We start from the raw sequence: 25914 nt of genomic DNA, 5'->3' as shown, positions 1-25914 counted from the left end.
TAAAATTCAAGCATTTAAGTGGTGGTTATCAGTACATTTCACAATAAAGATATTATTTTTATCAATATTATTAGCTTCCCCTTTTTGGATCTATATATATTGCATATGGGAGAGAAAGATGGGCAGCAGTCATTTCAGCTTTCTTCTTCTTCTTCTTCCCTGGAAAAAGAGAAATGGAGGTGAAAACAGAGCAAAAGAAAGCTCATTGCTTGGTTGTCCCATATCCATTACAGGGCCATATAAACCCTATGCTCCAATTCGCCAAAAGACTTGAGCACAAAGGTATAAAGGTAACTTTCGTCATGACCAATTACATGCTCGGTAAATCCAAGCAGCAAATTTCAACCTCAATCTCCGTCGACACATTCTCCGACGGCTACGACGAACGCGACGGCGACCTAGCAGACCAATTAGAGAATTACGTCTCCCGATTCCGTGACGTGGGATCCAAAACGCTCACCGCTCTTGTCGAGAAGCTGCGATTGGAGGGTGTACGCGTAGACTGCATAGTTTACGATGCGTTCATACCTTGGATACTCGATGTCGCTAAACAACTTGGATTGATTGGTGCGGCTTTCTTCACTCAGTCATGCGCTGTCGACACTGTTTATTATCATGTCTATGAAGGACTCCTCAAGGCTCCTTTCTCTGAAACCGATCCCCCATCGTCGGAAATCGTTCTTCCTGGGTTGCCGCCGTTAATGCCCTTTGATATGCCGTCTTTCCTTGCCCCAAATTGGCCGCACCCTTATTTCCTCAATTGGCTTACCAGTCAGTATGGTAATCTCAAACAAGCTGATTGGGTTCTCTGTAATAGCTTCTACATGTTGGAGAAAGAGGTGGGTAATCCTTCAAATTTATTAAAATCATCAAAAATCTGATCTTTCTTTATTTCTTTACACGCAGACAATTGACTGGTTGAGTGAATTTTGGAGTGTGAAGACAATTGGACCGACAATACCATCAATGTACCTAGACAAGCAATTACAAGGAGACGTAGATTACGGCGTCAGCATCTTCAAACCAGAAATTGACGCCTGTCTCAACTGGCTCAACCAAAAGCCAATTGGATCGGTTGTTTACGTTTCCTTTGGGAGTATGGCGATTATGACAAACCAACAAATGGAAGAAATGATAGCAGCTTTCAGGGCTAGTAAATTCTATATCATGTGGGTTGTCAGGGCAACCGAAGAGGCCAAATTACCTGAGAATGCAAAACAAGACATGTCGGAGTTTGTCCTCATTGTGCCGTGGTGCAGACAGCTCGATGTTTTGGCACACAAATCGATAGGTTGTTTCATGACTCACGGAGGATGGAACTCCACGTTGGAGGCTATCAGCCTTGGGGTTCCTATGGTGGTAATGCCGTTTTGGAGTGACCAACCGACAAACGCTAAGTATGTTTCTGATGTATGGAAAATTGGAGTTAGAGTTGAGATAAACGGTTATATCGGTCTTGGCGGTAAAATTGTGGGTAGAGAGGAGATTGAGCGTTGCCTTAAGGAGGCGATGGAAGGAGAGAAGGCGGAAGATTTGAGAAGAAATGCTGTCAAATTGAAGGAATTGGCGATCGAGGCCATGGAAGAAGGTGGAAGTTCAGATAATAATATTGATGATTTTATTGCTTCCTTTCTTTCCTCTTGAATCATTATTGAATTTTGATTTCAACTTGTATTTTGTGGTAATTGAAAATTATTACTTTGGTTTATTGTTTGAGAATAAAATATAACTGGGTTTTCTTCTTTAGTAAAATAATTACAACAAATTAAATAGAATAGCTGAAATATATCATGCTCATAAATAAACCCAAATGTTATGAAACCATTCTACTTATTTGAATATTTTATTTTACTTTAATATAGGTATATTAAAATTCCAAGTGTCTTGTAGATTTTTTATTCTAGTAGGTATCCTAGAAGAACTCATGGTGTATATTATGGTAATTAGAGTATAAAAATGTAGACCTCATAACAAAACACACAATCAAATAAAACAAATGATGCAAAATTAAATAGAGATGTTAACATTCACCCATAAATAACTGATGACAAGGACAAATACCCAAAGAAGATATTTTTATGAATAATACTTGATTTAAGTTAGAATTTAACATTTGGAACATAATTACTTTTTGTATGTCTTTAATTAGGACCTTCGTGATAGGATATCTATTGATTAATTTAAGATGTGTGTTTAGGTAATTTTAAGACCGATTATGCGGATTGATTTTATTGAGTTATGAAATCTACAATTATAATAAATTGTACAAAAAAATTAATTAGAGTTGATTGAGTTTGTATTTGAGTTTGAACTTGACCAAGAGTTATTTATATTTTATTATATGTATGTTTATCCTATAAATATATTATTATTAAGGGTTTATCAAGATTATCAAAGTTGAGAGTTTACGTAGAATCGTTAACTAGTTGTAAACTCGTAAAATTTAGAGTTTACATGAAATTTTAAGAGTTTAATCTGAAAAAATAATTGTTATATATTATTATTATATATATATATAATTAAGTATTTTATATTTAACAATTTTTAATAAATTATATATTTTAATATAAAATTAATTAAAAAATAATAATAATTAAATAACACTATAAAATATTATAATTACAAAATAAATTATATTAATTAACTTATTTAAGTAAATAATAATTTATTTTTTAATTTAAAAATATAAAATTATTTTTTAAAAATAAATCGAATAAAATCGTAAAATCGAAATTATTTATAAACTCGTAAAATCTTATTATCATAAATTTAAAATCGTATGAGTTTATCTATTTAAGAATTTTCTTAAAATTAGACTCGTTAACATCATGTGAAATCGTAAAATCTTAAAATTTTAAGATCAATTCTAAATTTTAACAGAATTGGGGTTTACAAAATTTTAGAGAGATAAAATATGAGACAAAAATTCTGTACTTTTTTTTCTTATTCTTTATAGTAAAATTCGGTGGCGGTTGATGTTGACGTAACTCATTTGAGTGAATCACTATAAATTTGTGTTCTTCTTTTCTTGTGTTTTTATTCGTTTCAAGCAAGTCAGATTTGGGGATCCAAATCCTAAACCGGTTTTAGTTCATTGTGGATTAACTAATTTTTGTCATTTTTAAATAAATGAATCAATGTTAAAAAAATAAAAATTATAATATAAATGATATTTAATAAAAACAATATAGAAATATAATTTTCATATTTCTTATCTCAATTTAAAATTTATGATAATATATATATTATTAATGAAGATAAATATATAATCTTATCTTAAAGAGATAGGTGGAGAGATTGTATTTATCAATACCTACCACAAACTTAGTATTCTAAATAGATAAGCACAATATTAATTTGTCATTATCTAAAATTAAAATACATTTGCTTTTTAATTTAGTTAGTTTAGGTAGACATGGTAATTTGATATATAAAATTGATTTATTTTTATAAATATATATTTTTTGAACAATCAATTCTTATTTGCTTTTCTGAAAATAAAGCATTGTTGCATTCAAGTGTTGATGAAGACTTGAGGGACAAGTATTTTTACATCTATTGCAAGGAAGGTTGACTAGTTATCTTTGACCCATTATGTTTTTGTCATAATTACAAATCTTTGGCCAAAAGTAACTAATGAATATATTTTTAATTTTTCAGTGATTTTATCCTATAAATAATTGTTTTGGAAAAATTCGTTTAATTCATTGTCATATTCTTAAATTTAAATTTAAACTTAAGATATTTTTAATAAAAATTAATTAATATTTTTAATAATTTTTTAGTCTAGTAAGCAAGTCTCTTCTTAAATAGTGGTTTATAATCGGTTCCTAGTTATTATATTATTTTCTATAATATAATATGAATATAATCATGATTATGGACATTAATGATCATTTGGTAAAATTAAAATTTTGAAATACAACCATTGTGGTTGGCATGAGAAAATGATGGTCAATAGAAAATATACCCAGGAAATTGTAAACTGAAGTGTCAAAGGATTATATGGCAATAGATGATCTATAGAATAATCAGAATTTTTTATAATAATAACGCTGTGTATTATTTGTTATACAATTTCTCTTCAATTCTATAATCCACTCTAAGATAATAGGGATGAAAATTCAATGTAACATATGATAACATTATTTATTTGAAATAAATTATAATAATGTAAGATTAGACTAATTAGTTTCATTTCATTCACAAACAAACAAATTGTGCTGTCCCCAACACGATACTGAATTAAAACACAACTATCAATGACCAAGTTAATTAGTTAATTTCACTATCTCAAAAATATAAAATTATTCATTTTAAAATGCTTTCAAATAATAATTTTGTAATAAATAAAGGTTTACATGATTGAAACATTTTTTTTTCTCTTCGCTACAAATTTGAAATAACTTTATAATTAATATAATCAAAAACTAAATCCGTGTTCTGTATTTTGATCTATTTTAAATAAATCACTATTCAATTAATATTCTCCCTATTAATTAAGTTATTTAATTTATAAAATAAAATATCAAAATTTATTCTATTTTTTTCTAAAAACAAATTTATTTTATATTTATATTAAGATATTTTTGACTTAAATAACCTCAAATGATTCTTTTTAATAACACATTTCAAACAAAATTACTTAAAACTAAACTACTGATGATCATTAATCAAATAATTCAAAACAAACATAACCCAAAGGGCAAAATGCATAACTAAGGTATGATCGATATTGTTTAAGTATTATTTAATTTAAGATTATATATATATATATAATTTCATATATAAATATATTAATTAATATGACTTCTCTCTATATCAGTTCTCTTACTCATGAAAATTCATATACACAATATTATAACTTGATAATCAATAATTAAAAACTATAATATATAATCCATATGTTCTAATAGAAGACTTGTTATTTTAATTCTTCAAATCTCTAGTGTTATGATCGAACACGATTCTATCGATATATCCAAATATTTTAATCCCCAAATCACAATAAATCTCTAATAATATGGGTAGAGAATCATTGTCAGTAATAATTATATTTTTTTGGTCGGATCACTACTACTATAATAATAATAATAATATAATGATAATAATAACAAGTATTTTAATGTAACCCAATTGGACTAGCAGTAATTAAATGATCTTGAATGAAACCTATAAATTTAGAGTTAAAAGAACAATTGAAGTTGTATAGGAAAATATTGATATTTTTTTTTTAAAAAATATTTATTTATTTTGATAAATATCTCTTCAAAACAAATATTTCAGAAATGGATTTATTTTTGGATTTAAGAAAACAAATGTATTATGATATTATTATCTGGACAGACATGTTTTAATTTAACCATTGTTAATTGATCCAAAAATAGATATAAATCTTTCCTGGATAGCGTCTATATATATGCACAATGGTTTAATTACGGTTATTTAAATAATTTAATTTAATTTATTAATTAAAACATTATTTATTTTATTAAAAAAATCGCTCATCACTCGTCATCTTTACTTACTATGAAATTTTTAAAAATAATTTATATGATTGATCTCAAATTCTATTTATTTTAATTTTTTTTTTATGTGTATACGTGTACAGTTTCATTTTAAAGAACTTTTTTTTTATGAGTATACATGTACAGTTTCATTTTAAAGAACGTGTAAGAATTTTCGAACATTGATTGATGATATTGGGGCTAGTTTGATTTAGTTTATTCCCATTTTATTGAAATCAATTTATCTAGCTTATTTTCACTTTTGATATAATTTTAGTTTTTTTAATCGTTAAGTTTGAGTAGGTTTGATTCAGTTTATATACTTAATTTATTTATTTTTTATATTTATAATATTATTTAATAATTAATATTATATATATTTATTAATTTAATTTTAAATATTAATAAATGATTTAAATTAAAAAATAATATATATTTAAAAATAAATTATATTAATATATTAAATTTATAAAAAAAAAATTAATATATAATTTTAAATATTAATAAATGACTTAAATTAAAAAATAATATAAATAAAGAAAATAATTTCATCTTTCAATACTCCCTTCTTGACCAAATCTTTCAATTGTCAACTTATTTTCGGGTTCTTTCACCTTTCTTGTATTATCATTCATTTTGGTCACACGTTTGATTCATCTCAATTGTAATAAATATTTTTAAATAATTAATATATTTATATTTCATATTTTATATATTAAGATACATTTTATATATTATAAATAATAAATAATAATATATTTAAATATATATATTTTTATTATAATAATTTTATATAAGTATATAAAAATATTATAAATATATAGAATAGATGAAAGAAAATGAATAAAATAATTAAAAAAATAAAAAAAAAATTGAAATTATAATCCTAAACGTAGAGGGTAAAGGAAGGCTGAAAGAAAATTAAGTGAGTAAAAATGTGTTTGATTATAATTTTTTTTAAAAGCTTAATTACTATTAGGGACGATAAGAGTTTTGGGCTATCCTAGCCTCGATATAAATACAAATTTATTTTTTATAATGCCTTAGGTCTAGTATTAAAAATTGATTTAAAAAAATTATGTGAAGTCACTAAGCTACACCATATCATATTCAAAATATTCATAAACTTATTTAAATATTTATATATTTTATTAAATGGGCTGCTTTAGTAGGTTTACCCGACTTACTTCGGGACTAAACCCTAAACTTACGCGGCTAACCAAACGAGGCCAAGATCTCGCTTACCTGTTAGGATCTTTATGTGACACGTTGATTTACTAAAAAAAGAGTTTCATTGAAATAAATAAAAAGAGAAAATAGTATATAACTACCCCTGATGAAGCGACGAACTTATTGAAAGAGAAAGAGAAAGAGAAAGAGAAAGAGAGTGGAGATGGAGAAGAGAAACGAGAAAGTTCATGTTTTGGTAGTTCCATACCCAGCTCAGGGACACATAAATCCAATGATACAGTTCTGCAAACGCCTTATCAACCACAACGGAATCAAATGCACACTAGCACTCACACTTCATCTCTCCAAAACCATTACTCCCACCGCCACCGCCACCCCCAATATCATTTTCGAAACCATCTCCGACGGATGCGACCGTGCCGGCTTCAGTGAAGCCGGTACCAGCGAGATCTACCTCGAAAAGCTCCGCGAGAATGGGTCCAGAACCCTGGAAGAACTCATCGTCAAACTGAATTCCACCGGCAACCCTGTAGACGTCATCATTTACGATGGCTTTTTGCCCTGGGCCCTTGACGTCGGTAAAAGATTCGGCCTCCTCGGTGTGTTGTTCTTCACTCAGACTTGCTCTGTTAACGCCATATATTACCATGTCCATCAAGGCAATTTGAAGCTTCCTCTCACTCAATCGACTGTTTCTTTGCCTGGATTGCCCCTGCTTCTGGATTCGGAGACTCCCTCCTACGTTCATGTTTATGGAGACTACCCGGGCTTCTCTCACACGGTTGTCAACCAGTTCTCAAACATCGATAAGGCTGATTGGGTTCTCTTCAATTCTTTCTATGACATGGAAAAAGAGGTGCTGGATTGGGCGAGAAAGCTATGGAGGAGGGTGATAACGATAGGCCCAACACTCCCTTCACTATACTTAGACAACCGACTAAAAGACGACACTGATTATGACATCAATCTTTTCAATCCAGATTCATCTTCCTGCCTCAACTGGCTCAATACTAAACCACCCAATTCAGTCGTCTACGTCTCCTTTGGAAGCATGGCCGACCTAACCCCTGCCCAGATCGCGGAAATTGCAAGCGGCCTCGAGGATACCAACCAATTCTTCATCTGGGTCGTCAGGTCTTCGGAGTCGGCCAAGTTACCGGAAAACTTCAAACCCGAGAAAGGGCTGGTGGTAGCGTGGTGCCCGCAGCTCCAGGTCCTGGCGAACCCGTCGACTGGGTGTTTCGTGACTCATTGTGGGTTTAACTCAGTCATTGAAGCTATGTCTTTGGGTGTGGGAATAGTGGCGGTTCCCCAATGGAGTGACCAGATAACGAACGGGAAGTTTGTGGAAGAGGTGTGGGGGATTGGGATTAGGGCTAAGAAGGACGTGAATGGGATTGTGAGGAGGGAGGTGTTGAGGGATTGCATAAAGGAGGTGATGGAGGGAGATAGGGGGAGGGAGATTGGAAAGAATTTGCTCAAATGGAAGAAGCTGAGTAAAGAGGCCATTGATGAAGGTGGGAGTTCTGATAAAAACATAGATGAGTTCTGCAAAAGCATAATTAATCATCACCTATCATTATAATAACATTAATTAGATCTTGTTTTCATTTCATATCCATATTGTAATCTGCTTCATGCATTAATAATATCTATCTTATCGTTATAACTAGTGTTGTTAAGGATTTAATCGTATTTGATGATCATGATCATCGAGTTCTTGTATTTCTGACTCCACAGCCTTATTATTATTATGAATGATAACATCATCTAAGCGATCATCACCACCATGATCATGGTGGTGATTTGGTGAGCGACGGTAGTGGTACTTGTGAGAAGAGGAAGACTCGGTAGTGATGTCTTCGTTTGTCCAAACAGACGATGATCCAGTTTGCTGCTCAATTGTATTCTTGTCCTTGTTCTTGTTCTTGTTCTTGTCTCTCTTCTTCCTTTTGTGTTTAACTTCAGTGTGCCATTGTTTAATAACGTCAACCGTTTGATCTTCTAGCATTAATGTGCTCTTGAAGTGTGTGCCCATCTTCATGCATAACCCAACCACACGATCAAGATCATTTAATAAAGAGATATATAACAAGTAATTTAAGTACTTACCTGGGTTACAAGAGCATAGAGGGGCAGAGTGATATAACTGCACATAACTTGAACCACAATTCTGGACAGATGAATATCATCATGTTCATTCATTCATTCATTAATTCCCAACAACTACATATGATCAAATTAAAGTCCATAGAAGGAGAGATCTTACGCTAAAACCACTCGAGCGATGACAATCGCCAAGTTTTCATGGTAACATGACTTTATACCATATTGAATCTGCAGTAAAGCTATAAATTCATTAGCAAAGCTCATGAAGCACAATAAGATTGATCATATCATATCATGCTTTAATTACATACCGTTACCCAGATGAAGAAAGTAATCTCAAAAGCATTCTGCACGCAATTAAGAAACATATATAGGAATTAGCTAGTCATCATGAATCAATTATTAAGTTCCAGGATACATACTGATTATTTAAGTAAGTACCATAAATAAGGTGTAATGAAGAAGAGTAAGGACGAAGTTGGGTTGACTGAACCAGAAGAGGTTGTCATTGGGCTGCAACAAAAGGGCTCCTTTGATGACAGTATTCTGATCTTTAAGCTGGATAGCCATTTCCGCCACTACCACTTCCAGCTTTGTTCCTATTGCTAGCACAAACTGAATTATGCATGATGCATCCCCCATTAAGACACAACTCTACTAATTCTTCATGTACTACATATATATACATGCATATTAAAGACTTGAGAGAAGAACTCACAACGAGAGGAAGGAAAGACACAAAAAGGTACGCATGCAAACCTGTTGACACATTAATCATCATAGATTAATTTCATTACATGAACAAAATGTCAAAAACAGAGTTAAGACTGACCGTGCACATCGATTAGGAGGAAGATGACGACCAAAAACCACATGAAAGGCCTGCACACAGAGTTAGTGTTTAAGTTAACTAAACTCACAAGAACGCATTTGCATTGTTGGTAAATTAAATTTACCTGATTCCCACCACAAGCTTGAAGTCATCTTCTAGAGATCTTTGGATGTACTTTTGAAAATTGAAGGAATTGTTTGTGGGTAGATGAGTCTGCATAATTATAATAATTTTTTTTAACACAAATGAAACCATGCATTTCATTATATATAGAGACTTAATTAAGCAAGCAATTAGCAACCGCAATGAATGCGTGACGGAGGGTTAGATAATCCACTTTAGCCACGGAATGAAAGAATTGCCTGAAGAAACATTTCTGCATAAAATGAATTGGAACTTTAACTAAACAGAAAAGGAAATAATTAAACAGTATGATAGTACTAGTAGTACTACTCTTACAATCCAAAGGAGAATGGGGGTAGTGGTGCAAGAGGTGGCATGTCTGCGCCCAAAAGTTGTTTGCTTGGTGAATCTAAATCGATTTGGATCTGATCATCATTAAAACAAGTCTACTCTTAAGCATGCAGTTAGCTTTATTTGAAAATTGTATTTTGTATATATCTATGTACCATTTGAGACTAGATATTCCACTGATTGACTTTCCTTCTCCCAGGCTTCCCAACGATTCATCTATTAATAATTAATACAGAGACAGATAATTAATAAATTATTTAAGAACGAAGGAAGGAAGGAAGAAGTGGACAGATATACTTTGGCCCTTCCGAAAGCCATGGTGATAAGAGTATAAGCAATCTGCATAATTGCGAGACCAAAGATGAAATTGTTGAGCTGATTGACCCCTTGTTGAGATATAAATGAAGACATTTTCTTTTCCCCTTCAGAGGAGTAGGCGCAAGGATCATCAATATTAGATGATGAGTCTGCAACAGCAGCAGCTAGTTCATGAATATTATAGCGGCGACAGGGGAGCATGGAAAATGCAATATTGTCTGGCACGCATATCTTGGAAATGGGACGCTGCGTGATCGCTAGTAGCAACGACATGAAACCCAACAGCATCAAAACTGACTTTAGCTTTTCAACTGCCTCAAACAGAGCTTTCTTCCCATGTTTCTTCAGCCACTATTATTATGCATATAATTGTCAATCATTCAAACCAAACCAAACAAAACATTGAATTAAAACTATTACTACTCACGTGAGCCAAGAGATGAATCAAGTATTCGATGAGTATGCCGAGAAAGATGAAAACAAAGCATACTGTTGCCAACGCCCATGTCGGAGTTTCCAAGATGGATTGACTAAAAGACCCACCACCGCCAGCCATCTCTCAGAGAGATACTCAGCCACACAAAAACTTATTCAATGAGTAGTTAGCTGCTACTAAGAAGAAGAAGAAGAAGAAGAAATGTTGATTGATTCGTCAGTACTGATGATGGGTGAAAATGGAAATTATGATTTATTATAATCAATATTGTATAGAAAAAATAAAAAAGACTATTTCTTTATAATTTGTGAGGACCGCACCGCACCGCACCTGTATATATGATATATATAAATGACAAATTTGAAAAAATGTTCAAAGTCATAAATGATAGAAACTAGACAGATTCATGGACCTGGGGAAGGTCAGACTTAGCTACTTAAAGTCTTCTTCTTTGGCTCACATAATTACTTAACCATTTACTCCTCTTTTAATTACCGTGACAAACCAAACCACTACAAAGTAAGAATGCTGTCTTAACTTCTCCAACCAACTGTCAATATCAATTCGATAACCACTTAAAACGTTACGATTAGAGTAGAGGACTGATTTTGTTTGAAAAAATTATAAATTAGTTCAACTTTCTTTTAAAATTATCAGGATTAAAGACTTCAAATAAGACATGTGACACGCTATATATTCTAAATTTGAATGAAAATAAAATATATTTAAGACTAGTGAAATAGAAAAAATGAATGAATGTTCAAATACGGGAAGACTGCAGGCTATTAAGTGTTGTCTGTAGTGGTACCCCCACCTATTATTGCTGCTGACAGACAGAGACCTTAATTACGAAAGATACTTATTGGAATACAATTTTAAAAATAAATTATTAAAACTTTTGTATTAATAACTTGAATGATTAAATAATGGTAAAAAATAAATAAATAACCAAAATCAAACAACCTTTCATGAGCATGTTTGACTTTGGACTATTTAGATTTAATTAATCAATAAATTTAAATTTATTACACTATTTTTTATTTTATTTTAATAATTAAATTATGAACATCTAGTTTATCTAATTGATTAAAGGCAAATTCTTTGATAAAAAATAAATATTATATACAAAATAGAATTATTTGAATAATTTAACTAATTTATAAATAATCCCAAATAAGAAAATAAATTATTTAAATAACTATCAAATCAAATTCACTTTCTCTTCCCTCCATAAACTAACCCGTCAATATTGTTCATGCTTAAGAATTACGTATAAGCTAAGGTGAGATTGAGAATATTATTAGATAATTGGAACGATGAGAATTTTATATTTTATTTTATTGAAAATACCCAAATACCAAGCAAGAAATTAAGGGAAAAAAGTCAAATCTTTAATTCATGAAGATTAAACATAAAAAATATTAATTAATTGAATCACGTGTGTGGTTCCAATTAAATATACTGATGTACATAATAATAGTGATTGTCACAGAAATTGGATTTGGCTTACAGATATGTTAATGTTCGTCATAATTAATGAATGATTTGGAGTGAACAATTAATTACTTTTAATTATTGTGTTTTTAATGTATGGCTATTCAGATTTGGTTGGCACTTTGACTAGCTACAATTAATTAATTTAAAATAATAATAATAAAATCATTTATTTGAGGTTTGAATACCTAAACTAGATAACACGGATAACACCTCACTCTATTTCATACACCTTCCCCTCCAATTAAATAAAATGCTTACTTTTGACTTCCAATTGAAATTAAAAGCTTATTTTGACTTCCAGTTTTGAGAAACAAAATTCAATATTCAATATTCTACTTATTTTGCTTTTAAAATAAGTTATGATAATATTTATAATATATTAATTACATCAAAATGAAAGAAGATCAATTCGTTGAATACATTCACAAGTTAGTAGGCTAAATATGATTAATTTAAACTAATGATAAAGAAATAATATATTTTAGAAATCAAAATGGGCATTTGGTCTAGTGGTATGATTCTCGCTTAGGGTGCGAGAGGTCCCGAGTTCAATTCTCGGAATGCCCCATTTATTTTTTATTTTTTTATGTTTTTCTTCCTTGTATTGTTTCCCTAAATTTGTGTTTGTTTTAGTGTTGGATTTCTTAATAGTTTGCAAGTGTGAATGAAATTTGAGTTTCATATAATTCATTGGAAATGGAAAAGAAAAAAGTTAAGGACAAATACTTACTTAGGGTAGACCTCAAAATGACTCTAGTTAAGAAGATCTTACTAAGTTATAATCATGTCTTATGCACTAAATCTCTCTTAAACATCAATCCTATACCTAATGTGCCTTGAGGCTGTAATTATATATATAAGAGAATTATTTTATTGTTCTATTATTTTGTGATTAATGCAAAAATAATGGTGATCAAAGTGCACAAATAATGAGATTGATATAGAGTCCTACTATATATGCAATTTGTAGGTCTCCATACTAGCCATTGACTTTTCGGATCTCTTATACTTTTCTTTTGCCTTATAAGTTCTATATTTGTTGTTTAATGAATTTCAAGTCCACCTTATCATTTTATCAAGTAAATATTGTGTTACCAAAATTAACTTTGTAAGGATGTATACTATCTAATAAAACATGCATCTCTTACTTTCTCTGAGATGGGTATATGACTCGCGGAACCATAGGAGCTTTATCGATGCCCAGGACTTAATATTCTCTGTTGTTGGCTCCTCAACACAATACACAGTGTCTTTGTCCTCTTGCACAATTGCAAAACATCGCTAGTAGGAGTATTCCTAGAATACGATATCACACTATCGACTTTGTGTGGTCTAACAACCTCCTCGGTTAGAGGTGCCAAAAGAGCATGAATCACAATTGTCATGTCATGTTCTCGACATGATAATCATGATTCATGAACCTCATCCATGAAAAAAATACACAATAAATAATCAAATCATCTACACAAACATCATCATGACCTTCATGACCTCTCCATGACAATATGTGTTAGAAATATTGTCTCAAAAAATTACATAAAAAGAAAACTTGTATATATAATATGAGGCTACAAACAAATAATAATACAATATAATGAAACGAAATTATGAGAAACAATAGTTTGACACATTTAATTTTAAATAATTTTATCGTTTTCATCTTGTATTAAAACTTATCATATATGGTTGTCTTCATGGTATACAAAATATAATATTGATTTAAGTATATAATCACTACACAATACATTTATTAAGACCTGAAAACTATTATTGGATAACATGAATTATATTGTATGAAAATCATAATTACAAGGATCAATTAATATTTTACAAGAAAAGAAATGTAATTATTTTTTTTGGTAATGTTTGAAAATAAAACCATAGTGTCGTTGTTAATAAGAATTGTTGAAAGAATCAAGGATGAGTACTTGAGAATTTGTACCAAAATAAATTAATCATTCATATATACAGTAGTACTCTATTTACTTAAAAATAAGAACAAAATATTTTAATTTAATTAATTGCATTTTCACCCAAGAACAATTACTTGATTCATTCCATTAAAAAATATTTCAAATATATTAATTAATTTTCCGTCAATTAGATGAACTTTGCAAATAAATGACTTTTAGATCAAGGAGAAATTAGTAACAAAATATGGTTATTTTATCTTGTGAAATAAAAGGTTATATTCCTATCACTAATTTAAGGTCAGTTATAAGATCAAGTTATATACGATTTATTAACGTATTACACTAATAATATATTTTGTTGTTTTTTTAATATTGAACAAATTCATTATTTCTATTTTATTATTAGGACTTAGTCATTTATTTATTGTTATATTCTGATCTTTATTAATATAATAAAAGTGAACAGTCCAATTTAAAAAAAAAAAATGTGCTTGGGGTTGAATCCGTGAAAATGCCATTGTGAGCCTTTTTAATATATATTTTTAAATAGTTAACTTATTATAAAATGAATCATGCATGCTTAAACTAACAATTAATCTTCATCATTTTTCTCTCCACATATATCAATTTACTATTTCTCTCTCGTATAGCTTCTATATATATATATTAAATCTAATCGTATCAAAACAATTATATATTAATATTAAAATTTAATTATTAAATGTTGAATGCATAAAGGGTGAACACAAAAGGTAGAGTTGGTAACTTTAATTTCATCATCGTGATTTCATCGGTTGGGGGACCAAGACCAAGTCATTCGCCACATTTATTGTTATTTAAAAATGATAGAAATTTTGGTCATTAATGAATGAATAATATTCAATAAAATTGCATCTTTTATTGAAAAAAATAACTTATTATGTTTTATGTAGATGATAATATGAAATATATAAGTTTGAACATTAAAATTTAAATTAGTGAGTTATCTCATTGATAATTATGATAATTAATAGTATTTAATTTATTTGAATGAATAAAGTTAGGTGTGTTAATAATATGATTAATCCATTAAGTTTATTCTTTTTTATTTATTTCAGATAATCTAATTTATTCATTAAATGCTCAAATATATTTGATTTATTTATGCGCGCAGTACTTATTTATTTGTTGAAACTTTTATAACCATTTATTACACCATCTCAATTTATTTAAAGTTAGGTGCTTATAGTCTGAAGACATAAAACAATATAAATATAAATACACTTTGTAGATTATTTAAAATATTAAAATAAATCATGAATTAACACCATATATAAAACCCAATTAGAATCAATGTGTTCTAATAGAACAAGTAATTCTTATATATTTTTAAAAAAATGTCTCTCAACAATTTTATCTTTTATAATTAATTGTCCCTATGTGTATTTGTTTCTTCCTAATTGGAACAACGGGTGCGACTGTGCCAGGTCATTATTAAACTAAGCTAATTAGCAGTCCAAAACTGGAAACAATTAAGCCCGCAGTAAGTTTATTAATTGGCCGACAATGTTGATTTAGAAAGTAAGTATATTAATCCTACATCTGACAACTATTATTTTTGAAAAGTAGCATTTACTAATTATTATTATTATTATTATTCTATATTTGAATATTGTAAGAACTCATATGTGTTTAAAATTACAAATATATAAGTCACGTTAATGATTAATAGATGGATACGATAAATGACATCGTCCTTTTATAAAGCTAAATCTATTGAGGAAAAAAATCAGAAAGAGTAAGCCTTTGCTTTAGAATTAGGGTTAAGGAAGAAGACAGGAATAATGACAGCATTTATACATTGACGAATCTAGAATTTGAGTTGGCGGGTTAGAAAAAAAAATCGTGGACTTGAGAAAATAAAGCAAATTATGGATAAAAATAAATAAATAAAATTATAAACAAATATTGAATTAAAATAAATAAAAATTAAAAAGTAATGTCAAATTTTTATAATATAATATTTTATTTATTTATTTTATATTCGGGGGAGTGGGTACATGGATCTGCCCTACATGTGAGTCTCCTCCTCCTGCGGGAATAAATGACCATCAATTTATTTTTTAGATCCCTACAATTGAACTCATAAGTCATAACTATTTTATTTTATTATCTATACGAGTTGTTTCATTTAAAAATATTGAAAACTGAATATTTTCCGTGGGGTGATGCATTCACACTTAATTTTTAAGAAGAAACCTTTTAATATATTGTCATAATGACATATCTAGAAATTATAATTATGGTTGCTAAAAAAAATGGAATAAACTTGAAATTGATGAAAAATAATATGTAGTAGAAGGAATCTAGAGTATAATTTAAAAATATTATCAAACTAACTATTAGCAAAACCTACTTAGAATTTAGGGTTAGGAAAAATAACAAGAAATTCTAAATAAAATGAGTGTATAAAAATAAGTTTTATCATTTTTTAATAATTATATAAACAAATAGTGAGTTATATTGAAATTTTTTAAGAAATTAATGAGTGTAGTCAAATTTGAAACGTAAAAAAAGATATTTCGGGGTGGAATTCAACCCACCCGAACTCTTACATAGATTTGTCCCCGTAGTGATGGACCCAGAATTCGATGGTGGGTGGACTTAAAAAAAATTACGATATAATTAAATAAATAACGATTTTATTTTTTTTGAATAAAACGAGTAAATAAATGTAAGTTTACCATTTTTGTAATAATTAGATAAACAAAATATTAAATAATATTATTTTTTTAAAAAAAAATTAAGGGTAATTAAACATTTTAATCATAAAAAAATTATTCTGTTGTGATATTATAAGAAAATAATAAAAAAAAATTAATTTTCTTTAATATTTATCTTATTTAAGTTTTATTATTAATTATATTTAAACTAATAAATATATATTTAATTATCATATAAATATTAAAAAAATAAAAATAATAATGCTATATGATTATATATATATATATATATATGATTTTTTATATTTAATTTTTTATAATTAAATTAATATTTATCAATAATTAATATTAATAAATATATAATAATAAAATCAAAAATAAATCATTTGCTTAATCTTTCATTTTTTTTCTAGAGATACTATAAAATCAAATTATTATAAAATAAATAATTATTTTTATTTCATAATTTAGTTTAAAATATGAAAGATAATTTTTTTTATTAAACTAATAAGTATTTAATATGAGAAATAATAATTACAATTAATAATAATATTTTTTTTATATACTACTAATTTTAAAACAACATTAACTTTCTTTTTAAAAATAAATAATAAATAATAAAATTTTAAAATAAGTTAATTTTCTAAAAAATGAGTAAGTAATAAATACTCAAATTAAAAAATATTTAAAGTTTAATAATTAAAATTTAATGAAAGATAAATTATAAACTAATATAAGGTTTAATATTGGAAAGATATGACAAACAAAATTAAAATTTTAATATTTGTTGTAACAAATTATCGTGTTACTAAGTTATATCATTAATTTTATTTTTACTGTAAATATAAAACTAATCCAACTAAATATTTATATAATTTTATTCTTACTCTTTTTTTTAACTTTTAATTCCTTCTCAGAATCTCGCAATGCCGTCATATAGCTAGTATGATACATTGATACTATGATCACAGAGTCTCAATCCCAATTTTTTTTTTTTTCATTGTATATTTTAATTTATATTTTTTTACTCAATAAATCCTATCATTAGACCACAAAATTGTCATATTATCAATTAATTCGTAGGATTTTTATTTCCACATGTTTTGGAAATCATGTTTATTTATTTATCATTTTGGCATTGTGAAGATTTTTTTTTTTTTGTTCAAAGAAGGCATGCTAAAATATAATTAAGGAAAATTTTGTGTGAACTTGCAAGATATTGGGTCCAAATTAGTGTGTTTATAATTTACATATAATAAATTATTAATCAAATAAGCGCCGCCACATATCAACAAAAGCTATAGATCTTTTGTCTTCTGAAAATCCACGGTGGGACTTATATTGATGTAAAATATATTTCACAACTATCTATCTTAAATTTTAATTATATGTTTGTGATTAATTAAAAAATAATAATTAGTGTTTAATCACTAAAAATAATTAATAAATTTCTTCACAAGCATGACCTCCCATTTTTATTTATTGTTTTTTTAGATAAAACTCCTTTTATTTAAATTAATAAAGTGAATTTTAATTAATTATTTGGTTTATTATTAATTAGTTTTTATAAATAGTCTGAGTGTGAAGACAATTATTCATACAAGGACGTACATCATGAGTTCATGATGAGTCTCTACATTTATAATTAATTAATTCTTAATCTAATTAAATACATGGTTTAATTGCAAATTCGTTTTGATAAAACTATTTGAACATTCAATACATTTGTTTAGGTAATAATAAATGTATAAAAATCTAATGATTATACTGATAATTTATAGATCTTAAAATATTTTAAAATTTAATAGCAATTAATTAGAACTATTAATGATGTAAGGCTCTAAGAAAACATAACCCCTGGGGCCTGTGACGGCAATAATTGTTTAATAGTCCAATTGATTTAATGTATGGAATATAATTATATATGTGACTTGAATTAATCTTATTTAGTAAATTAATTAATTAATTGGTCTAAGTTTGTATAGCATGAGTTGATTGATTAAACGTCTAAAATCTACTAATCGTTGGTCCTAATTATTTTTATTTTTTCTCTATTTGTTAAAGTTGATTTGACTACAATTTGTATATTATCATCCAATCTGATGACCAGAGGTTGCTTAATTATTTGATTTATTCTATTAATGTCTTTTTTTTTATATTGAGTAAGAAGAGTAGGGCACTCAGAAAAAATAAAATTTAATTGTTAGATTGATTTATTATCTCTATCAAAAAAAATTAATAGCTAGGAATAGATTAATTAGTAAGTAAAAATAGAATAAATGATCCTTCAGTAAAATTCTTATCACATGATTTTACTACAAAATAATTTATTATTATTATATATGTAAAATAAATTTCTTAACTGGATCTTTGTATTACTATATATATATATATATATATATATATATATATATATATATATATATATATATATATATATATATATATATATATATGTTTACTTTTGATATCCTTGCATGTGGTTGTCATTATTTACATTGAGCATAATTTTATGTGTGCACGTGTCATATTATCGTTTTGTAATTTTGGAGTATTGATTATTTTTGTTTAGTTATTACTATCTATGTGGGGATTGTATCCATTTAGATTTATTTATTCATTCAATTGATTCTCTCTCATTTGAGGCATTATTACCATAAAAAAATTGTAGTTATCCTTTGAAACATTGAATGGAGTGGATATGTTAAATGATAAAATATGGAAATAATTTATACATTAATTTTAAATGATTCAATTATTTAATAAGATAAAACAAGTGACTAACATAATTAGCATTTTAAATAAAAAAAAATATATAATCATATATATATATATAATAAATAGTAGAATAATATTGATTAAGATGATCTTTTTATTTGGATAAAGCGTTATTCATGGTGGAATTCTAACCGATGATATATGTATATTAAAAATGTTGTACTATAGCTAGTGATCATATGTGTCACAAAGATGTTGAATATATAACTCACTTACTTTTACAATGTTCAGGAATGACTAGTATTTGAAGTATTTTGTGCAGTATTATTATGATTAATTGAGTGATGTTCGAGTCTTTTTGGATAGTTACTGGGAAGTTTGAATTGATACAACTGATATATTATGTTACATATTTGTGTTACAATTCTAATTATTTTTAGTGGAGTATCTGGTTGACGAAAAATCGTCGAACTTTCAATGATCGTAGTCGTCCGATACGTATCATTCATAATACTATTATTAAGACGTTTTTTTAGATTAGTTCAGAAAAACTAGTAAAATCTGTCGGAAAGTTAATCGTTCAGAAAATTCAGTAGAGTCTTTCGGAGAATTAACCTTTCTTCTTAAGAATTTATGAGCTCGATAATTTATTAAGTATCGTTTTCTTTTTCATGTCATGATTTGTTGTTTTGTTTAAATATTTATATTTTATTTTAATATACATATATATTTATTTTTTAAAAAAATTATCGATTAAGATGAATTATTTAAATAACCCATAAAAATACAAGAATTGCCACACATTTTCGTTTGTTCGTGATCTTATTCTTTTTCTTATTAACCTATCTAATTTCATGAACCTACATATACAGATAAAGAAAAAAGTATTATTAATATGATTTGAATTCTTATAATAATATTATTTTTTATTTAAAATAATATTATGACAATGAAAATTGAAAGCCTCTTTCTCTCTCTAGAATTTACGCGTCTAAAAGTCAAAGTCATCTGTTTGAATTAAATATACCCTTTGTCCTGAAAACATTAATAATAATTTACTAAATTTGTATTTATACAAATCCCAGTCATTGAAACACCAAGCTCTCTGCCTTAACTCAATTGAACAACTTGTTCGCTCTCAGCAATTGAGAAGCGAAATTCTCAATCGTTTTAATTTTTAATTAATCCAACAAAACGGTGATCATCTCTGTTAACACAAGGCCTGCCGGAGAGAATCTCACCGGCAATTGGGTAGTTTTCCGATGGCCGGAGGGAGCAAAGGAAGGTCCTTGGAGCAAACTCCGACATGGGCCGTCGCAGTTGTTTGCTTTGTTCTTGTTGCAATCTCTATCTTCATAGAACACATCATCCATCTCATTGGCCAGGTTTGTTTGCTTAATAATTTACCGTTTGTTTGTACTGAATCATTGAAACTGAATTGAATTTAATAGTTCAAAGATTTAATTAATTAATTAATTATATAGTGGTTAAAGAAGAAACACAAGAGAGCTCTATATGAATCATTGGAGAAGATCAAATCAGGTATATATATAATAGGTTTAATTTAAATCATATTCATTAATTCATGAATATTTATTAATTAAATTTTATTTTTCAGAGCTTATGTTGCTTGGATTTATTTCTCTGCTGCTAACGGTAGGGCAAAGTGTCATCTCCAATATCTGTATACCTGCAAGTGTGGGAGCCACGTGGCACCCATGCGGAAAGAAGCAGGAAACAGCCCTAGATGGTGAAGATGAGTCCGAACACCGGCGCCGCCTTCTCTCCGTGACTTCTCGCCGGTTGCTTGCGGCGGGGGCGACCGACAAATGCGCAGCCAAGGCAAGTGGATAGATAGGGGTTTAATTTCTTTTTATAGCTAGCTTATTTAATAAATTAATTTATAACGTGCATTATAATTATATAGCAAGAAGAATGTAGCATTTTTTTTAATAATTTAATTAATGTGTATATATAAATAGGGAAAGGTAGCTTTTGTGTCGTCAGATGGGATTCATCAGCTCCACATATTCATCTTTGTTTTGGCTGTCTTTCACGTAATTTACTGTGTCGCCACCCTTGCTTTGGGCAGAGCAAAGGTAATTAATTAATTATATATTTATTGATCATGGTTTTTATTTAATGTTCTTGATTAATTAATTATACGTATTTAATTTACGACGTACACAGATGCGTAGTTGGAAGGCATGGGAGAAAGAGACGCAGACAGCCGAGTATCAATTTTCACACGGTTAGAAAAGATCGATCGATCGATCGAGCTAGTTAGTTACTATTTATATACTATAACTTTTTTATTTATTATACTATTATTAATTTTTATAGACCCAGAAAGATTTCGATTTGCAAGAGAGACGTCATTCGGAAGAAGACATTTAAGCTTTTGGACAAATACACCAATACTCATGTGGATTGTAAGCATTGATTCATTTCTTCTACCATTTTATTATTAATAATTATATATTTTAATAATAAAACTAATGGACCAAATTTCGTCACTTCTCTATAAAAGTAAAAGGAGAAGGTATCGGTCTCTTCCCTCTAACATATCCATCTAACTTGTAGAGAGGGGCCCGGCCTATTCAACTTTTATGTATTTTTTTATTTTAAATATTAATAGGTTAAACATTGACATATCCTATTATTATATATGCATAATTTAAAGTCTGGCTGGCCCATATGATCAAATATTAAATGTAATGGAATTAATTATTGGATATATTTTTTTGTAGGTGTGTTTCTTCAGGCAATTTGTGAGATCCGTCCCTAAGGTTGATTACTTGACCTTGAGACACGGATTTATAATGGTAATAATTCATAAACTACGTTATCTACCATATATATATCCTTTGTTTATTATATATTATTGACCTGATATCAATCTCATCATCATCATCGATCGATGACTTTGTAATCTGATTTGATTAATTTTAGGAATAATTAAATAGCAACAAATTAATTAAATTGTTTGAAAAGTATATTTTTATAAGGAGAAATGTTGGTGCATGCAGGCACACTTGGGACCAGAAAGCCATGCCAAATTTGATTTTCAAAAGTACATTAACAGATCACTAGAACAAGATTTCAAGGTTGTCGTGGGCATTAGGTATATTTTCTTCTTATATATATATCGATCCCTAGCTAGCTAGCTAGCTAACCCCATATATTCATTTTTCAATTATATATACATAATTAATTAATTAGTATTAATTTTATGTTGGTGTATTGGACAGTCCACCAATCTGGTTCTTGGCGGTGCTTTTCTTGCTATTCAACACACATGGTAAATTAATTAATTAATTAATTAATTAATTGAGAATTAACCCCAAACACTATTCCATTCCATTGATATATATATATGTCTTAATCACACACACCTAGGCTAGACCCGGACGGGGCCCTTGATTGAAATATATTTTCCATTTTTTTGTGCAGGGTGGTATTCATACTTGTGGTTGCCGTTCATCCCCTTAATTGTAAGATTTTCTTTTAATTAATTCATAAGTTTTGGGTGGGTGGGACTGTGGGAGGGGGGGACCAATGATCAATCCACAACGTACGGTACATAATAATTAATGATGATCAATGCATGATGTATATATATAGGTGATCCTTTTGGTGGGAACGAAGCTGCAGGTGATTATAACCAAGATGGGTCTAAGGATTGAGGAAAGAGGCGAAGTGGTTAAAGGAGTGCCCGTAGTCCAACCGGGTGACCACCTTTTTTGGTTCAACCACCCCCGTCTCATTTTATATCTCATCAACTTTGTCCTCTTTCAGGTCACCCCTTCCTTCCTTCCTTAAAATTGTAAATTACTCAATTCGACCCGACCCGACCCGACCCCTTACTTATATTGTGTTTTCTTTTCACACTGCAGAATGCGTTTCAAGTAGCTTTCTTTGCCTGGACTTGGGTACTATATATATATATATCAAATAATCTTAACTCCTTTCATTTAATTAATTAATTAATTAATTACTATTTACTAATACATTTAATTTGCAGTATGAATTTGGGCTCAAGTCTTGCTTCCACGAGCATATAGAGGACATAGTGATAAGAATCTCCATGGGGTCAGTCACTCAGTTTTGTTTTTCTTCTTTTTTTTAATTTAATTAATTAATTTCACCATTAAATCAAATTACATTACTAATAAATTTGACATGCATCCATGCAGAGTTCTCATTCAAATTCTATGCAGTTATGTCACACTACCTCTCTATGCCCTTGTCACTCAGGTACCTTGATCGATCGATAATCTAACCTTAAATAAAACGGATTAATTTTTATATTTATATAAATATTATTATTATTATGATTATTATAGATGGGGTCTACAATGAAGCCAACAATATTCAATGATAGAGTGGCAACTGCCCTGAGAAACTGGCACCATACAGCCAAGAAACAAATTAAACAAAACAAACAATCTGGTTCGGTCACACCAATGACTAGCCGCCCAGGGACACCTCTCCACGGCATGTCCCCTGTTCACCTCCTTCGCAACTATCGATACGAGACAGACAGCCTCCACACCTCACCTAGGAAATCAAACGTTGATCAATGGGATACTGACGGCTCCATTTCCCCTTCCCCAGCCCACAACCATGGTACTAGTAATGAGGGTTCTTCATCACAGTACCGCCGCCAGCAACACCGTATAGAGATGGCAAGTATTGAGCAGCAAGACATTAGATATGATCATGATCATGAGCCAACGGGATCCAGCCAGGTGACAACTAATCTCCCTCGTTTGGAAGGGGAACAACATGAGATTCAAATGGGAACTGATGGGCAAAAGGATTTTTCCTTTGAGAGAAAATCTGGCGTATGAATATCATACTAGCTAGCTATCTATGACAGCAGAAGAAGAGAGATATCAAACGCAGATCAATTAGAAGACTGGACAGAAGAGGAAGATCGAAGTTTTATCTTGTCTTCGTGTATATAATATAATATACATGGGACGATATCTCTCCCTGTTTTTTCCTTTCTATTTCTTCAATTGTTTCTGTTTTATTAGGTTATTAGTAGGTTATGCAAATTAATTATATTTTAATAATCTTTTATACGAATTAATTAAACTCTATTAATTATTTTAACCCAAGTCTCCCGAAAAGGTTACTTTCTACCAAATTAAGACTCCATGAATAATACAGACCAAATGGTTTTGGTCACGGATTAGATTCCATTTACATGGAGGGTATCATTCTTGTTCTTCTTTATTTAAAAAAAAATAAATAAAGAGACTTTGATGAATAATTAATGGCTAATACCATATTAGCCAAAATTCCTAAAAATTCAAAACTAAATCAAAACCTTCATTATGAAATGCTTCTCTAATATAATAGGTCAAAAATAAAATACATCCTATCTTATATAGTTTTTTATTCTGATTTTTTTTTTTCATTTAAAAAAAATTAAGAAGTAAAACAAAAAATATTATGTTGCTAGAAAATAAATGAAATCATAATATTAATATGATGTTAATATATAATTTTAAAAATAAAATATCTTAAATTCTCATTAAAAAAATATCTTTGAAAAGATCAAATATTTTAAATTTAATTATCGTTTAAATAAATGTAATTAATAAGAAAGTCTCTTCCAATTTTAATATGAACTTTAATCATATCCATAAAGTTTCATACTATATATTAATGTAAAGGGTGACCTCGGGGAGTGACATGTAAGGATAAGCTTGAGTTTTTTTTTTATGTCGGATATTAATTATTTATTTTTCTCCACAATGAGACAAAAACTTAAAAAAATTTAAATTAACCAATAATTTTAACCCTTTAATAATTCATTTTCTCTCTTTAATTTGATTAAAATCCTCATTTTCATCAAATTAACTATACTTTCTCCTAAATAACAAATTATTTAATAAATTAATTAAAAAAAATCCTTAGTATCTATCGATCTAGGGATTAGTTATTAAATATTGTTTTCTGTCCGTCTAAAAGTATATTGGGCCTTGTTCTCTTTGGGTTATTTAAAAAACCCATACAAAATCCATTTTCCAATCAATCACTTCTCACAAATCACATCACTCATATCATTAACCAAAATACAAAAATACCCTCTATTTTAAATTATTATTTTTTTATTTTATTTATATATATCAATACCCTTTAAGTCTTTTTACCAAAAATAATCATTACTTTCTCAAAATCATCACCCAAAATCCAATCTTTC

At 28.7% G+C, this 25914-nt stretch overlaps 4 protein-coding genes and 1 non-coding gene across 5 annotated transcripts; 4 read left to right on the top strand and 1 right to left on the bottom strand.

Annotated features, from left to right (window-relative positions):
* The first annotated feature begins 109 nt into the window (after positions 1–109).
* LOC124915244 (UDP-glycosyltransferase 74F2-like) lies at positions 110–1708 on the top strand. Its single transcript, XM_047455927.1, has 2 exons — positions 110–839; positions 907–1708. The coding sequence occupies exons 1-2, from the start codon at positions 174–176 to the stop codon at positions 1642–1644; spliced, it is 1404 nt and encodes a 467-aa protein (XP_047311883.1). The 5' UTR covers positions 110–173; the 3' UTR covers positions 1645–1708.
* A 5148-nt stretch (positions 1709–6856) lies between these two features.
* LOC124914584 (UDP-glycosyltransferase 74G1-like) lies at positions 6857–8416 on the top strand. Its single transcript, XM_047455164.1, has one exon. The coding sequence runs from the start codon at positions 6901–6903 to the stop codon at positions 8281–8283; it is 1383 nt and encodes a 460-aa protein (XP_047311120.1). The 5' UTR covers positions 6857–6900; the 3' UTR covers positions 8284–8416.
* On the bottom strand, positions 8339–11156 carry LOC124914583 (MLO-like protein 3). The gene is made up of 13 exons (XM_047455163.1): positions 10859–11156; positions 10411–10782; positions 10269–10329; positions 10099–10187; positions 9941–10015; positions 9764–9852; positions 9640–9689; positions 9526–9566; positions 9249–9422; positions 9119–9154; positions 8968–9035; positions 8811–8871; positions 8339–8736 (listed from the first exon to the last, which is right to left on the bottom strand). Exons 1-13 carry the CDS (start codon positions 10985–10987, stop codon positions 8377–8379), a joined length of 1605 nt encoding a protein of 534 aa, XP_047311119.1. The 5' UTR covers positions 10988–11156; the 3' UTR covers positions 8339–8376.
* A 1703-nt stretch (positions 11157–12859) lies between these two features.
* TRNAP-AGG lies at positions 12860–12931 on the top strand. Its single transcript has one exon. It is a non-coding gene; the product is annotated as a tRNA-Pro (tRNA).
* A 7886-nt stretch (positions 12932–20817) lies between these two features.
* Positions 20818–24791, top strand: LOC124914915 (MLO-like protein 6). Its single transcript, XM_047455543.1, has 15 exons — positions 20818–21082; positions 21182–21239; positions 21316–21539; positions 21680–21796; positions 21888–21948; positions 22041–22129; positions 22448–22522; positions 22727–22821; positions 22949–22998; positions 23151–23191; positions 23322–23495; positions 23594–23629; positions 23722–23789; positions 23894–23954; positions 24044–24791. The coding sequence occupies exons 1-15, from the start codon at positions 20960–20962 to the stop codon at positions 24548–24550; spliced, it is 1779 nt and encodes a 592-aa protein (XP_047311499.1). The 5' UTR covers positions 20818–20959; the 3' UTR covers positions 24551–24791.
* Positions 24792–25914: the final 1123 nt, after the last annotated feature.

This window comes from Impatiens glandulifera, chromosome 9 (genome assembly GCF_907164915.1).
Source record: "Impatiens glandulifera chromosome 9, dImpGla2.1, whole genome shotgun sequence".
NCBI classification, from domain to species: Eukaryota; Viridiplantae; Streptophyta; class Magnoliopsida; order Ericales; family Balsaminaceae; genus Impatiens; species Impatiens glandulifera.
This window is presented reverse-complemented; position numbering and strand designations above follow the sequence as displayed.